The sequence below is a fragment of the Eupeodes corollae genome, chromosome 1 (genome assembly GCF_945859685.1).
Source record: "Eupeodes corollae chromosome 1, idEupCoro1.1, whole genome shotgun sequence".
NCBI classification, from domain to species: domain Eukaryota; kingdom Metazoa; phylum Arthropoda; class Insecta; order Diptera; family Syrphidae; genus Eupeodes; species Eupeodes corollae.
In genome coordinates, this window is record NC_079147.1 from 238,168,150 (window position 1) to 238,181,894 (window position 13,745).

The 13,745-nt window shown below is 35.7% G+C and overlaps 1 protein-coding gene across 24 annotated transcripts in view; it reads left to right on the forward strand.

The window, feature by feature from the left end:
* The window catches only part of LOC129941495 (cell adhesion molecule Dscam2), a 259,928-nt gene that overhangs the window by 157,620 nt on the left and 88,563 nt on the right, over positions 1–13,745 (forward strand). Inside the window, exon 6 of one of the 24 annotated variants that reach the window (XM_056050160.1) lies at positions 11,296–11,416. The exons of the other annotated variants lie outside the window; for them this stretch is intronic. Coding sequence (XP_055906135.1) covers positions 11,296–11,416 — 121 coding nt within the window. The remainder of the gene's footprint in view (positions 1–11,295; positions 11,417–13,745) is intronic. 24 annotated transcript variants of the gene reach the window in all.

Sequence of the window (13,745 nt, forward strand, 5' to 3'; positions counted from 1 at the left end):
CATTGAAAGTTTTGAATTTTCTTTGACTCTAACCTTTAATCTGTATTCCAATCAACAAAAATGTCTGATACCAATCAGGAAATGACGGGAATTTTTATTGAAAGATATAACCAAGCTGTCAAGAAAATTCCAATAATAGGTTTCAATCATCCCTTAGTCATACAGCTCTACTACATTACATTTGTACATTTGTCTTAAATCTTGTTTCCAGAATTGTCGGTAACAAGTTTTTTAAGTCTTGAATAATTATTTCAAATAAAATTTTCCAACATTCATGCTTATTTTTGATTATTTTTTGGATAAAAGAAATAAATTTTGTTGTACAATATACAATAAATACCCTTTATATTTATGTACAGAGCCCGTTGGAAGTGTAGCTCCAAGAGTTAGCAAAAAAGATGGTTTCAGTCATGATTCAATTCCAAGTGGTTTAGATCTTGCCCTTTTATGCCCTGCTCAATCATTTCCAGTTCCAGCTTATAGGTATGAATTTTGTTTTCAAAATTATTTGTTTTGTTTGATAATGCCTCCCCAACATTTAATTAAGGATTTTCATTCATAAAATTTAGAATTTTAGTAGCTTAAAATATTTTTGAAATTGTTTCAAATATTTCATATTCATATTCTTAGAACCAATGGGAAGTGTTGCGCCAAAAGTCAGTATTACAAGTCAATTACAAAATGCTGGAATTGAAAGTGGTAAAGCTGTTCCGCTATTTTGTCCAGCTCAATCTTTTCCAGTTCCTATGTACAGGTATTTCAAACATTATTATATCATAGTTTTAAAACTACAAAGCTCTGCAAGTATCCCAACATTCTCAAAGTTAAATCTTAGAACAGCAAATGATTTATTTGTTCTTTTTTTTAATTGTTTATAGAACCCATGGGTAGTGTTGCTCCTAAAGTTAGTGTTGCTGATCAATTGCAAAATGCGGCTGTTAGAAAAGGCACATCTGTTGCTTTATTTTGTCCTGCTCAGTCATTTCCAGTACCGGTTCATAGGTTAGTTGGAAATCAGCCGTGTTTTTTTGAGATTCCATACATAGTACAGTGAGAAATTGTCAAAAAACGATCTTTAAAAGTTTGGTTTTTATATTTCAAAAATTGCCACAATTGAACATTCGAAAGAATATTTTAAAACAAAATCGTACAAAAATAAGCGACCAACGACCGCGGTAGTCAAAATATGAAAACTGCAGAAGTCAATATGACAACTGCAGAAGTCAATATGACAGCTACGCTAGTCAATAAGAAAACTAAGATAGGTAGTCACTATAACAATTTAGTTGACATATTGACTACCAACATTGACTCACCTTATTGGAAAAACACACAATTAATACAATTAGTAAATATTAGTTGAAATAATAATAACGGAGTTCATCTTGAGTTTTAAAATAACGTCATAGAATTCTCTATGTTAGACTTTATCAACGAACACATCCATCGCGTACTTCATGAAGGAATCCAACGCTTCAACGTCTTGCAATGAAAAACTAAAAAATTGATTTCGATACTTGAACAAACGTCAAATTACCTTTTATCTGAAGGGATTCTACTGCGGATGAAGTATTTGTTATTCATATAAATTTCTACTGTATTACGGATGTTTTTAACAATACAAATATTTACCAATGTAGAGTTTCAAGGCGTACCTATAACCTAAAATGACATTTCAAAAATTTTCTATAAAAAAAAATCAGCAAAGAATATTAATACGGAATTCTTAGCCCGTTTTTCCAACATTCAGTTATTTTTTTTTAACGTATATCTTGATTTTATAAAAATAGAAGTTTGACAAGAGTTATCCTTTGAAACAGAACCCGTTGGAAGTGTTGCTCCAAAAGTAAATAAAAAAGATGAATTTAATCATGAACGGGTTAAAAATGGTTTGACAATTGCTATCCAGTGTCCAGCACAATCATTTCCAGTGCCGTCTTATAGGTATGTGCTTAGGTTTAACTCACCTCACCTTATAAACAATACAATGTATTAGCAATTAGTTATACACTTTTAAAAAATAAAACCAATGTATTCTTGTACCAAATTAACGATAATTAGCCTTAATTCCCTACATTCAGGCATTCAGTTTCATAAACAAATATACAAACAATTAAATTAATTTTGCGAAATATTCTTTGAACAGAACCCGTTGGCAGCGTTCAGCCTAAAATTAGTGTAGCAGATCGCCGAAAAGATGCTGAAGCCAAATTAAGTGAAAGTTTATGCATTTTTTGTCCAGCACAATCTTATCCTGTTCCATCATTTAGGTAAAAAAATTATCATTTTATTACAATTATTTTTCGGTCTTTCGTTAAAAAAAATACTTAACAAATTACAATGGGGTACTCTTTTCCGAAACCTAATTTCATAATTCCAAGCCAATTTTTAGTAAAATATTTTACCATATACATATTTAAAAACTATAGAGCCTGTTGGAAGTGTTGCGCCTAAAATTAATTTAGCCAATAGAAGGAATGATGCCGAAGCAGCTATTAATGAGACTTTGAGTATCTTTTGTCCGGCACAATCTTATCCAATTCCAGTTTATAGGTAAAATACCCTCAAAAAAAACTTGTCTTTACAAATTTGAATATTTTGTAAAAGTTCAAAATGTTCATTTCTTTTTGCCTGCCTTCTTACATATAGTCAAAAATGATGGTGCAAAATTTTCAATGAGTCAGTAATATGTTTAAGCCATTTTTAGCAATTTACTAAGCTTTAAAGATGATTAACCTAATTTTAAACGTTTCCAACATCTTACTATCTTTTAAAAATTGGCTAAAGTTACAATACCGGAATAACTAATTTAATACAATACCTGTCATTTAGTCTTTTACTCGTAAGAGCAGTGGATGAAAAGGTCCGTTTATTTTCACGAACTGTCACTGTTTAGACGTATTCGGATACCAGTTTTTTAATAAAATTGAATTCGAAATTTTACAAGTTAGAAAAAGAAAAATGAAGGTTTAAAACTTTGGAGTCGCTTAGTAAATTGCTAATTAATTACAAAATTGCTACTTAAGAAAAATTTTAAGTCCTTAACAATAAGTTCTTTCACATTCACTGCCATGTGACCTGCCGGCGGTACACCTTACCTTTTTGTATCTTTTTGTATGAATTTTTTCTGCGTAGCCGTTTTTTCTTCAGTGGCACCTAGATGAAAACATTATAGTGATAAAAAAAACACAGATTTGTACCTATTTTCTTCCGGCAGAACTAAGTAGTGAGGTTAGAGCATCTATTGGCGCAAGATTTAATTCCGGCGTGTTTATTAAACAAATATGCAGAGAACTGAAGTTTTATGGACTGATGAAAGTTCCTTTGAGTTTCATGGATCACCTTAAAAAAAATCTGTTCCAATGCGGAAAGACATGCATAAAAAGGGTGCTCCAGTCTTGCAGACCATGTGGCATGGTGGTGGATCAGTAATGTTTTGGGGATGCGTTTCTGCAAGGGGTCATGAGGACCTAGTCCCAATCGACGGCTCCATTAACAAAGCAAATATTAAGATGCGTTAAATGAGAACGCATTTCCATCTGGCGATAGACTCATTGGAAACTCTTTTATTTTTCAACAAGATAATACCCTTTGCCACAAAAGTAAATTGATCACCAAGTTTCCGAAAGACATTTTGTTGGAAACCCCTCAACTGGCCACCCCAAAGCCCTGACTTAAATTTCATAGAAAATGTATGGGCTTATATAAAAGGAAAGAGGAATTCGTCATTGAGTCGCAGGAGGGATGAGGCTATTTTTGAGGTGAAAACTGTTTGGGAAGAAATACCTCAGTTCCAAGACGACTTGAAAAAGTCTGTCAAAATAATAATGCCATAACAAAAAGAGATTTTTATACACTAATAAATCTAATTATAATAAAATAACTGTGCCATCAAATTATCCATTTTTTGCCTAAGATCCAATTCCTATTTCAGTTTTGCCAAAAGAAATCTTTTAAATATCAAAATAACAAGATATTCACTCTATCAAAATAGTTTTGCCGACCACTGTATATTATATGACTTATATCTAATAAATGCGTATTACATTTGATGCTTGCTAACACATTCTAAACATAATGGAGGATTTCCTTCACAAGTTGCGCAAAATGTAGTAACCTTCTTCGCTGCAGTAGTTCTGCCTTGATTTGCGGATATACTGGTATAGTAATCTGCACACCGTTTTCGAGTTTTTCTGTTTCTAGAATCCTTGACATCGGTTTTTTCAAAACATGCTTTGGTTTAGATGTCGATGCATGGATTTCGAAATCAGGGTTACGCAAAGCCTCGCAAATATACTTTCTGAAGTACAAAATCGAACAGCTTTTATTTTCTTTATAAAGTACCAACGCATTTACAACTGATGTTGAAAGAAGGAACTCAAAAGCTATTTTGTGATACCATCTTATGGTTTTTCGCAGAGGCCTAGAATAGCAAGCCATTTGATCGGATATGTCAATACCTTGTTTGGCATGATTGTAATCAACGATCATTTTCAATTGTTTGGTTTCCTGACCATTTCTATCCAGTTTTCCAGTTGCAACTTCCTCCAGTCCATGTTTTGTGCTCAGTATTAGGACATCGCGCTTATCCTTTATCCATCTTTATCTTTTGTCCATTTAGCAACAACAATACACGAATTTTCAAGCCCTTTTATTTCGTTTCTTCTTAGCTTGGAATTAGTAACATCTCTACTATTCCGTTGTCTGTTACTGCGTAGAGTACCGATAATATAAGTCTGACGTCCAAGGAGTTCTTTGGCTAAGGAAACAGATGTGTAGAAATTATCTGTTGCAATCGTTCTACCACTGTCTAGATATTTTTCAGCCAAGTCCAAGACAATTTGGGTTGAGTGTGTGCTAGTTTGGGTAGGTTTTCCCCTTTGATCACCTGAGTTGTTTTTCGTGCATATACGGAACTGGTGTCGGTGTACCCGACTGGATCACAAGCTTTATACACTTTTATGCCATACTTATGTGATTTGCCTGGGTTATATTGCCGAAATTGCAGTCTACCACGCCGAGGGACCATCGATTCATCAAATCACTTGGATTTCTGGAGTTCATTAAGTTTTTTTCAAGCAGTTCCAAAAGTACACTTACTTTTCCTAAGCGGTTACCACTTATAGGAGAGTTGTCCGCAAAGTGGATAAACTTCTATATCAATTGGAATCTATTTCGCGTGATCACTTGGGGGACGTATGAATTCTTGAAGAACCTGTCAGTACTCCAGTAGTGAGCAATAGATAGTTATTTCACTATTCCCATATACATCACGACTCCAAGAATAGCTTTGCGCGCGAAGTACGCGTTACAGAACTGCGCCCCAAAAATTGGTTTGTTTCGGTAACAATAAGTTGATAAACATCTTCCGTATCCATTAGGTTAAAAATATCTATAGGTTTTACTGATGCTTCTGGTTGTGGTTGAATATCAGCTTTCGGTTGAAAAGTCAAACTTTTTAGGCTTTTGCCTGTAACTATTTTTCGCTCAGTTGGAGGTCCGTCAGATATACCTACCATCACAACAAGTTCCGGAAGTTCATTTTCCTCTTCAAAAGACGATACTAAGTTCTCCAGGGAATTAGAATCGCTTGAATTTCCCTCTGATGGAATATATTCATCTGAATCCGAAGCCACAAAATCCATATCATCATTATCGGAATCATCGTTTTGATTGCGTTTTCCATTGAACATGTTGGGATTCATTGTGAAATTGGGAAAGAAGCTTTGCAGGGGAAAAATAAACACGAAAATAATTGTGAACGCCGCGCTAGCGGGTCAATTGGCACCTCATGAATTTCATATTCATGAGGGTCAATTGGCCCTCATGAATTTCATATTCATGAGGTGCACTGTGACCCGCCGGTAGTCACGCCCATAAAACACTCAAAAATTGACAAAACACAGAACTATTTATAAACCCTTTTATGCAATAAAACACTATTGGCACCTGGGTGACCAAAAAAATTTTGTATGGTGGCAGCGAACGTGTTCAAATTTTACGCGTATGAATTTTAACGACATGGTACCCTATTCTTGTTCCAACTTACAACCTTAGGCTTTATTAGGTAATAGCCTTCTAATAATTCTTTAATTTTTAACCCTTGAAATATAGAACCTGTTGGCAGTGTAGGACCGAAAATAAATATTGGAGAACGTCTTCGTGATGCTGGCTCAAATATTAACAGTAGCTTTGCTTTGTTTTGTCCAGCTCAATCATATCCAGTGCCAGCTTATAGGTGTGTTTTTTACTAAAGGGTATTTTTTAAGACTTGTGGTTTTTACGAAGAAATAAACCGAGACTGGGTAGAATATATTTGAGCCAAGATTCCTAATTTTCATCTCGGGTTTATCGACTTAATATAGGTGCACAAAGTAAAGTCCAGCGGTTTTAAATCCCACGATCTTGGAGGCCACGACACAGGTCCCCGACGCAAGATAATGTGCTCTCCAAAAGTTTTTTTCAATAATGTTTGGGTGATAAATTTGCATGATTTGCAAACGTTGTTCAAGAGTTAGTCCATTCATTATGAAATGAAAAACCGAATTGAGCATAAATAAAGTGACAGCTGTCAAAAAGGCCAACTCCGAAAAAAGTGTTGCCAGATTGAAAACACTGTTATTAATTTGTTGTTAATAAAGATAAAGTTATTCTTGCGTCGCCATCTATACTCGTAGCTTAAACAGATATATTATTTTCAAATTCCAACATTCAAAAGTGAACTATTATTATGTTATTTTGTTCTTAAAAATAAAATTTGTATTTTTTATTTAGAGCCAGTCAGTAGTGTTGCCCCAAAAATAAGTGTAGAAAATCGTTTAAAAAATGCTGAATCAAAATTTGGAAATAGTTTTAGTCTATTTTGTCCAGCTCAGTCGTATCCAGTGCCAGCTTATAGGTACCTTTAACTTTTTATATTATACTCTGTCAAATATCTTAACCGTTTTAACCTCCTTACCTCCATGCATCTTTCGGAATGGATTTTTAGAATTGTAGAGTTTTAAATTCTGATTATAAAAATTTACAAACATGAAATTTTTTCACTTAAATTCATAAAGATTTTGAAACCCTATCCCAGCATTCGAAATAATAAAATTGTCTTTTAGGGTAATGAAGACTTTTAATCAAATTTTTCCTTAGAGCCTGTTGGAAGCGTAAGTCCAAAATTTAATGCAAACGATGAGCTCAATATGGTTCGTTCTCGTTTACACAATAATGCAACACTTCTTTGCTTGGCTCAATCTTATCCTGTTCCCATTTTTAGGTAAAAAGTGTTTTTTTATTTACATAATTTTACAACTTTTTAAAAACACCATGTTCTTCAAAATAAGTTCTGCAGCAAAATTAACTTGTTAAAAAGTTTCTGAGTTTAAAAATTGATACCTCAAAATATAATTTTTGAAAAAATTTAAATTCGAAAAGCTTTAAAGCTAGCTTTTCTGCAACACTGGTTTTGAGAGAATTCAATAATATGCTCTTTTATATTTTAGAAATGTATTGAAATTTAAATTATTAAACACTTGTATTTTTTGAGTGATCAAAAGTTCCGGCGTTCTTCTTCTAACAATTGTTAATACTAAATTGTAATTTTTGTATCTTATCCCATCAAGAGGCAAAAATGTATCATATTTATATTATTTCACAAAGTTCATTAATTTATGTTTAAAATTGTTTTAACAGAGCCTGCTGGCAGTGTAGGACCAAAATTTAACGCCATTGATGAACTAACTAAAGTTCGATCTCGTTTGCATCGAAACGTTACACTTCTCTGTCTGGCACAGTCCTATCCAGTACCAATTTTTAGGTGATATTTCTTTAAAAACTATTGAAAGTATTGTATTTTTTTTAAACACACTTTAAAAACGTATCTCTATCCCAACACAGTAGGCATTTTTTTAAATTCAAAAGTGAAATCCAGCAAAATCTTACGAATTTTCATATTTTTGTAATATAGAGCCTGTAGGGAGTGTTGGTCCCCGTTTGACTTCTGGTGACAAGACAAGAAATGTAGATATTGGACTTGATCAAAGTACAACCCTTCTGTGTCCAGCTCAATCATATCCAGTGCCTGCATTTAGGTATACTTATTTTTAGTTTTTCTATAAACTTTATACAATATAGGAATTACACTTTTCCTATTACAAACGTTTGTTTTTTTAACCGTGTGGTTTTCTACCTGGCAATACTTTTTTTCGGAGTTGGTCTTCTTGACAGCTGACACTTAATTGATGCTTCGTTAAGTTTGCCATTTTATAATGAATGGGCTTACAAGGGAATTCGGAGTTCACTAAAAATGTTCGCAATTTTTCACTTGCTTAAGTCTTTTTCTTGGTTTAAGTCTTGAAAATAGTGCCTCACTAATTAATTTATAGTTTGAAAATTTGCCCTTATCCTAACATTCAGTTAAACTAACAAAACAACTTAAAATATTCTTTCATTATTAAATATTTGAATAGAACCAGTAAGTGGTGCAGCACCACGTGTACCTCTAATTCAAAAAGTTGGAATAGTATTTGTACAGCTAGGCGGTACGCTTGGCATCTTGTGCCCCGCCCAAGGATTTCCTGTTCCTAGTTATAGGTGAGATTATTTTTCTTTTACTTTTAGGACAATTTTTCCACAAAAGATTCTTAATAGTCCTCTGAAAGTTGTCTAGATCTCATGTATATACCTCAGCGATGGAGGGAAGTAAAGGTAGTTTTCATTCCCAAGGCGGGCAAATGCTCGCATGTCAACCCTAAAGATCTAAGACCTTTTAGCCTATCATCATTCGTTCTAAAAACTCTGAACCGATTATCCATGTACGTTGATAAGAGACTATCGATGTCTCAGCATGCTTACTGCAAAGGGAATTCGGTAAAAACAGCCTTGCACACTCTGGTAAGAACTATCGAATACTACTTCCTGGATATTGAGGGCGCTTTCAACAACGTTGACACATCCGCTATCACTTCTGCTATGACGACCTTAAACGTCAAATACTCACTCAGTGAGTTGATTAATCTAATGCTTAAAAGCACGATCATCAACTCTATGATGGGGGATTTTTGTACGAAAAGGTCTGTCGGTAGAGGCACTCCGCAAGATGGTGTTCTGTCCCCTCTCCTGTGGAACATAGTGGTTAACGAACTACTAATATCCCTTGAGAGCGGGAAGGCTACAGTACAGAGTGGCTGCGTATGCCGATAATGTTGCTATCGCCGTTGCAGGAGAACATCCTAAAACACTGAGATACCTCCTCCAAAACGCACTCAAAATGCTCTCTAGATGGGCTGATAACTGTGGAGTTAGTATTAATCCTCAAAAACCGAGCTCGTCCTTTTTACACGTAAATACAAGATCCCAGTAATTGTACCTCCTTCAATAAAAGGTGTACTATTAATTTTTACCAATGAAGCCAAATAATTGGTCTGATATTGGACACAAAATTAAGTTGGAAATCTAATATTGAGGAAAAAGTTAAAAAAGCTACAGCAGCTCTTTTCCTTTACAAGAAAGCCATAGGAAGCAAATGGGGTTTTCAACCTCGCATAACCTATTGGCCCAACACATCGGACATCCGACCAATACTTATGTACGGGGTTGCATTATGGTGGACTGCACTGGAGAAAGTCACTTACTACGACAAACTCAGCAGAGTCCAACGCACTGAATGTCTCTGCATATGCGGGGCATTGAGAACCACACCCTCAGCAGCGTTAGACACTCTCCTCAATGTGACACCCCTCGACATCTTCAGCAAACAAGTGGCAGCGAGTACAGCTATAAGACTCAACGCCTCATCTCAATGGACCAACAACAATGTGGGGCACTCCATTTTTTTGTACATCTTTGGTTCTATACCAAAGTACATACACTACACTATTCCAAAACCCCATTTTGGAAAAAAACTTCCAGGTATCCATTCCATCCAGAGATGAATGGGAAGACAAAAAACTCCTGGATGACAAAAGACAAATGAGGGAATTAGTAGTGGTGTGTACTCAGAAAAGCTTAATCTAAGCATCTCATTCCGCCTCCCTAATCATTGTAGCGTCTTCCAATCGGAAATTTCAGCGATCAAAAAGGTTATTTCCTGGCTAAGAGAAAACGTGATATTAACTTCTGATATCCTCATCTTCTCTGACAATCAGGTTGCTATCAAATCTCTTGACGGTATCTCAACCAAATCTCAAACGGCCCTTGATTGTCGATCGCCTCTTATGGAGATGGCGCAGCAATTTGATATTGACCTCTGTTGGGTGCCGGGCCACAGAGACATCACAGGAAATTGTAGAGCCGATGAACTCGCTTATACCTATTTCATCTGAAAGGTAAAAGATAAGTTTGCCGATAGCTACATGTAACTTCTGCTAAAAGAAACAGCTTTTGCGATAACAAACTCTAGGTGGGACAATTTACCAACATGCGCAGCCACAAAACTCATATTGCCTTCATTGGACCTAAAGCGCTCTAAAGACTTGTTATCTCAAAGCAGACTTCATATTAGCTCCCTAATAGGTGTCCTTACGGGACACTGTCTTATAGGCAGACACGCAATACGACTTGGTGCAGCCTCAAATGACTTCTGCAGAAGCTGTATGGACGAGGAAGAAGAGGAAACATTCTGTCACCTTCTCTCCACTTGCCCTACTCTTCCACTAAGACGCAAACTTCTTCTGGGAGACTACTGTTTTGACAAATATCAAATATCGTCTTCGCTTTATACAAAGCTCAAAATGGTTCCACTATTAAGAAGTAGTTCTCTAGATTCCTGTGGTATCAAAATGGGCCATTTCTTTTGGCCTAAGTGCGTGTATTCTGAATACGCAGCCTCTTAACCTTTGAATAAAATTGGACCATAAAACTATTCAGCTGTCGCTATAATTTCGGATAGCCGATTCAAGGAAAAATCCGAAACCGATAAATGTTCTTTCCCAAATGTCAAACTTGACTATTCTGATGTCAAAAACAATATGAATTAAATAAGAACTTTCCATCCCATCATTCAGAACAGTACAGAATATTAAAATTGTTTCGTTTACTTAAATTGTTGTTAAATTTCAGAGCCAGTAAGTAGCGCTACGCCAAAAGTTTCGTCATTATCAAAGTTTGACATGAAAACTTATTCTGGAAAAACTACCATTGCTTTATTGTGTCCCGCACAAGGGTTTCCAGTACCAGTTTTTAGGTATTTCTTTTTTTACTTTTTTTCTTACCTTCCACCATAAAACCACTATCCCAACTTAGAAGGCAAAAAGTTAATAATTTTTAAAATATTTAAAAAAAATATTAATAAATTCTTTTTATAAATAGAACCGGTATCAAGTACTGCTCCAAAAATTCCATCTGTCAGTGCTAGACCAATAACTGTCAGTCATTTTAGTAGCATTTCAATTTTATGCCCGGCCCAAGGTTACCCAGCTCCAAATTTCAGGTTGGTCATGTTTAGGAAAATATAGTTTGATACATCCATTTTCATGAAGTCAATGTAGGTACATGTAATTGGTTTTTTTATTTGACACTATCTGAAGTTTTGAAAAAAGTTTTAATATAATTTCTTTATGTTTTTGAATAATTCGTTTAAGAGTTAATTTTTAATCCTGTTTCCGAATAAAAACTCCGATTTAAGCTTTATTTTCTCAAACTCAGAAATATCCCTGTTCAAAATAATTTTTATATTTTTTTGAATATATTTCAAAAACTTTATGTTTTATAACATTAAGACTACGAATTCGTAATAAGATCAAACAGTATTTTTATACCGCATAAGAATCGTTAAAGCCTAAAAGCTTCAGTGTTCTTTTAAGGTTTATGTGAGGCGGAAGGTCTGGGATGTAGGGGACCTTCAGTTTTAAGCCGAATTCGAACGGCTGATTAGAGAAAGCAGTTTTCAAGGCAAGAATTATTCTTGGAGAAGTTGTGAATTCCTCGCAAGAGGCAGTACCCGTGAAAAGACTTTAGATGGCACAGGCAGGGATCAAACCCAACACCTCTGTCATGACAGTCCAAAGCACTAACCATCATGCCTCAAAATAGATCACTAATAATATTAATAATTCCAACTCATTCGGAAATTTACCTAGTAACGTCGACTACAAAACCCCTCATCCACAATTTAACAAAAACTTCCTAGTGTTCATCCCTTCTGTCATTTTTGACAGATGAAACAATTAAGTTTTGTACTGATGGATCAAAAACCGATGACGGGGTTAATAGAGGCGTATACTCCGAGGGACTAAATCTATGTCTCCTATTGCGTCTTCCCAATTACTGCAGCGTGTCTTAGGCCGAACTTCTGGCCATCACAGAAGCCGTCTCTTGGCTCAAAGAAAACGTGATATCGACTACCGATATACGCATCTTCTCAGATAGTCAAACGAAACGGTCGATCATCTCTTGTGGAGATGACGAAACAGTTCAACATTTAACTTAACTGGGTGCCAGGTCATAGAGACATTCCAAAAAATTGCAAAACTGGCGAACAGCAGATTATTTGAATTAAATTTACTGTTTTGCATCACAGGGTCGGATCGGTCTTGTCACTGCTAAGGCATAACACTACCAATGAAGGGTATGGATAGTTATTCTGTGTTCCAAAATCAGTGAATTTTATTGTCAATTTTATCTGTTATGGTTTTAGACATTTTTTTTTAATTTGCAATGACTGAACAATTCAGAGCAGATTATTGTAATATTCGTGGGCTAAGGGCGAATTTTTCATGGCCTCGCCATACACATTAGGAATGATGTTGGTTATCAGCTCTTACTTTTTTCGTCCTATCCTCGCACAGAAATCGTTGTTACGGGCGATTTCAATGTACACAATTCTTCATGGCTTCAACATTCAGGCCAGACAACACCCAATGGAGTGTGTGCAGAAATGTTGAACCACCTAACTCAGCTGGTCAACGGGCCCACCCGCATATCGGACGTGGAAGGTCGAGCAGAAAACACTCTTGACTTGTTTCTTAGCTCTGACCCTGATAAGTACACTGTTAGTGTTCTATCTCCTCTAGGTACATCTGATAATTGTGTTATATCAGCAAATTTCTCGTCCTCGATAGTGACGTTGCCGCCAGTGCTGATATGATAACAAGTTTAATTCTCTTGGGAATAAGAACTTTTATCCCGTACAGGGTTAAAAGCATCAGTCCTAACGAAAACGCATGGTTTGATTCCAGCTGTAAAGAGGCTATTAGGATAAAGGGGGTAAGTTTCCGTTTGCTATAAAGCCAACTGTACTGAGGAAAGCCGGAAAAAGTTCAAACAAGCCAGGATGTCCTGCTACGCCCATATTCGACAGACCAAATTTTTACATGAACAAAAATTGCGGCAAAAAATACTGCAATGTTCCAAAGGCAGTACAAATTTTTGGTCATTTGTAACAAACATGAGGAATTCTTCCTCTTCATCGGTTCCTGCGCTCGTTGTCAATGTAACTCCTTTTGTAAGCTCTTTAGAGAAAGCTAATGTCTTTGCTAGGCAGTTCGCCGCTAATTCAACGACGCCAGCGAGTGTTATGACTCCACCTGTACTTCAGCGACTTAGTGATTCTATGGGACCAATCTTTTTTCGCACTCGTACAGTGGCAAGAGTTCTTAAAGATCTAAACATTCATAAATCCGATGTTCCGGATGGTATCCCGCTACTGTTCTTCAACGCTGGCAAAACCACTGCGTAAGCTTTTTCATCTGTCCTACTCCTCAGGTCTTGTTCCGAGGGGATAGACAACTGCATTTGTCCAGCCCATTCCCAAAATAGGC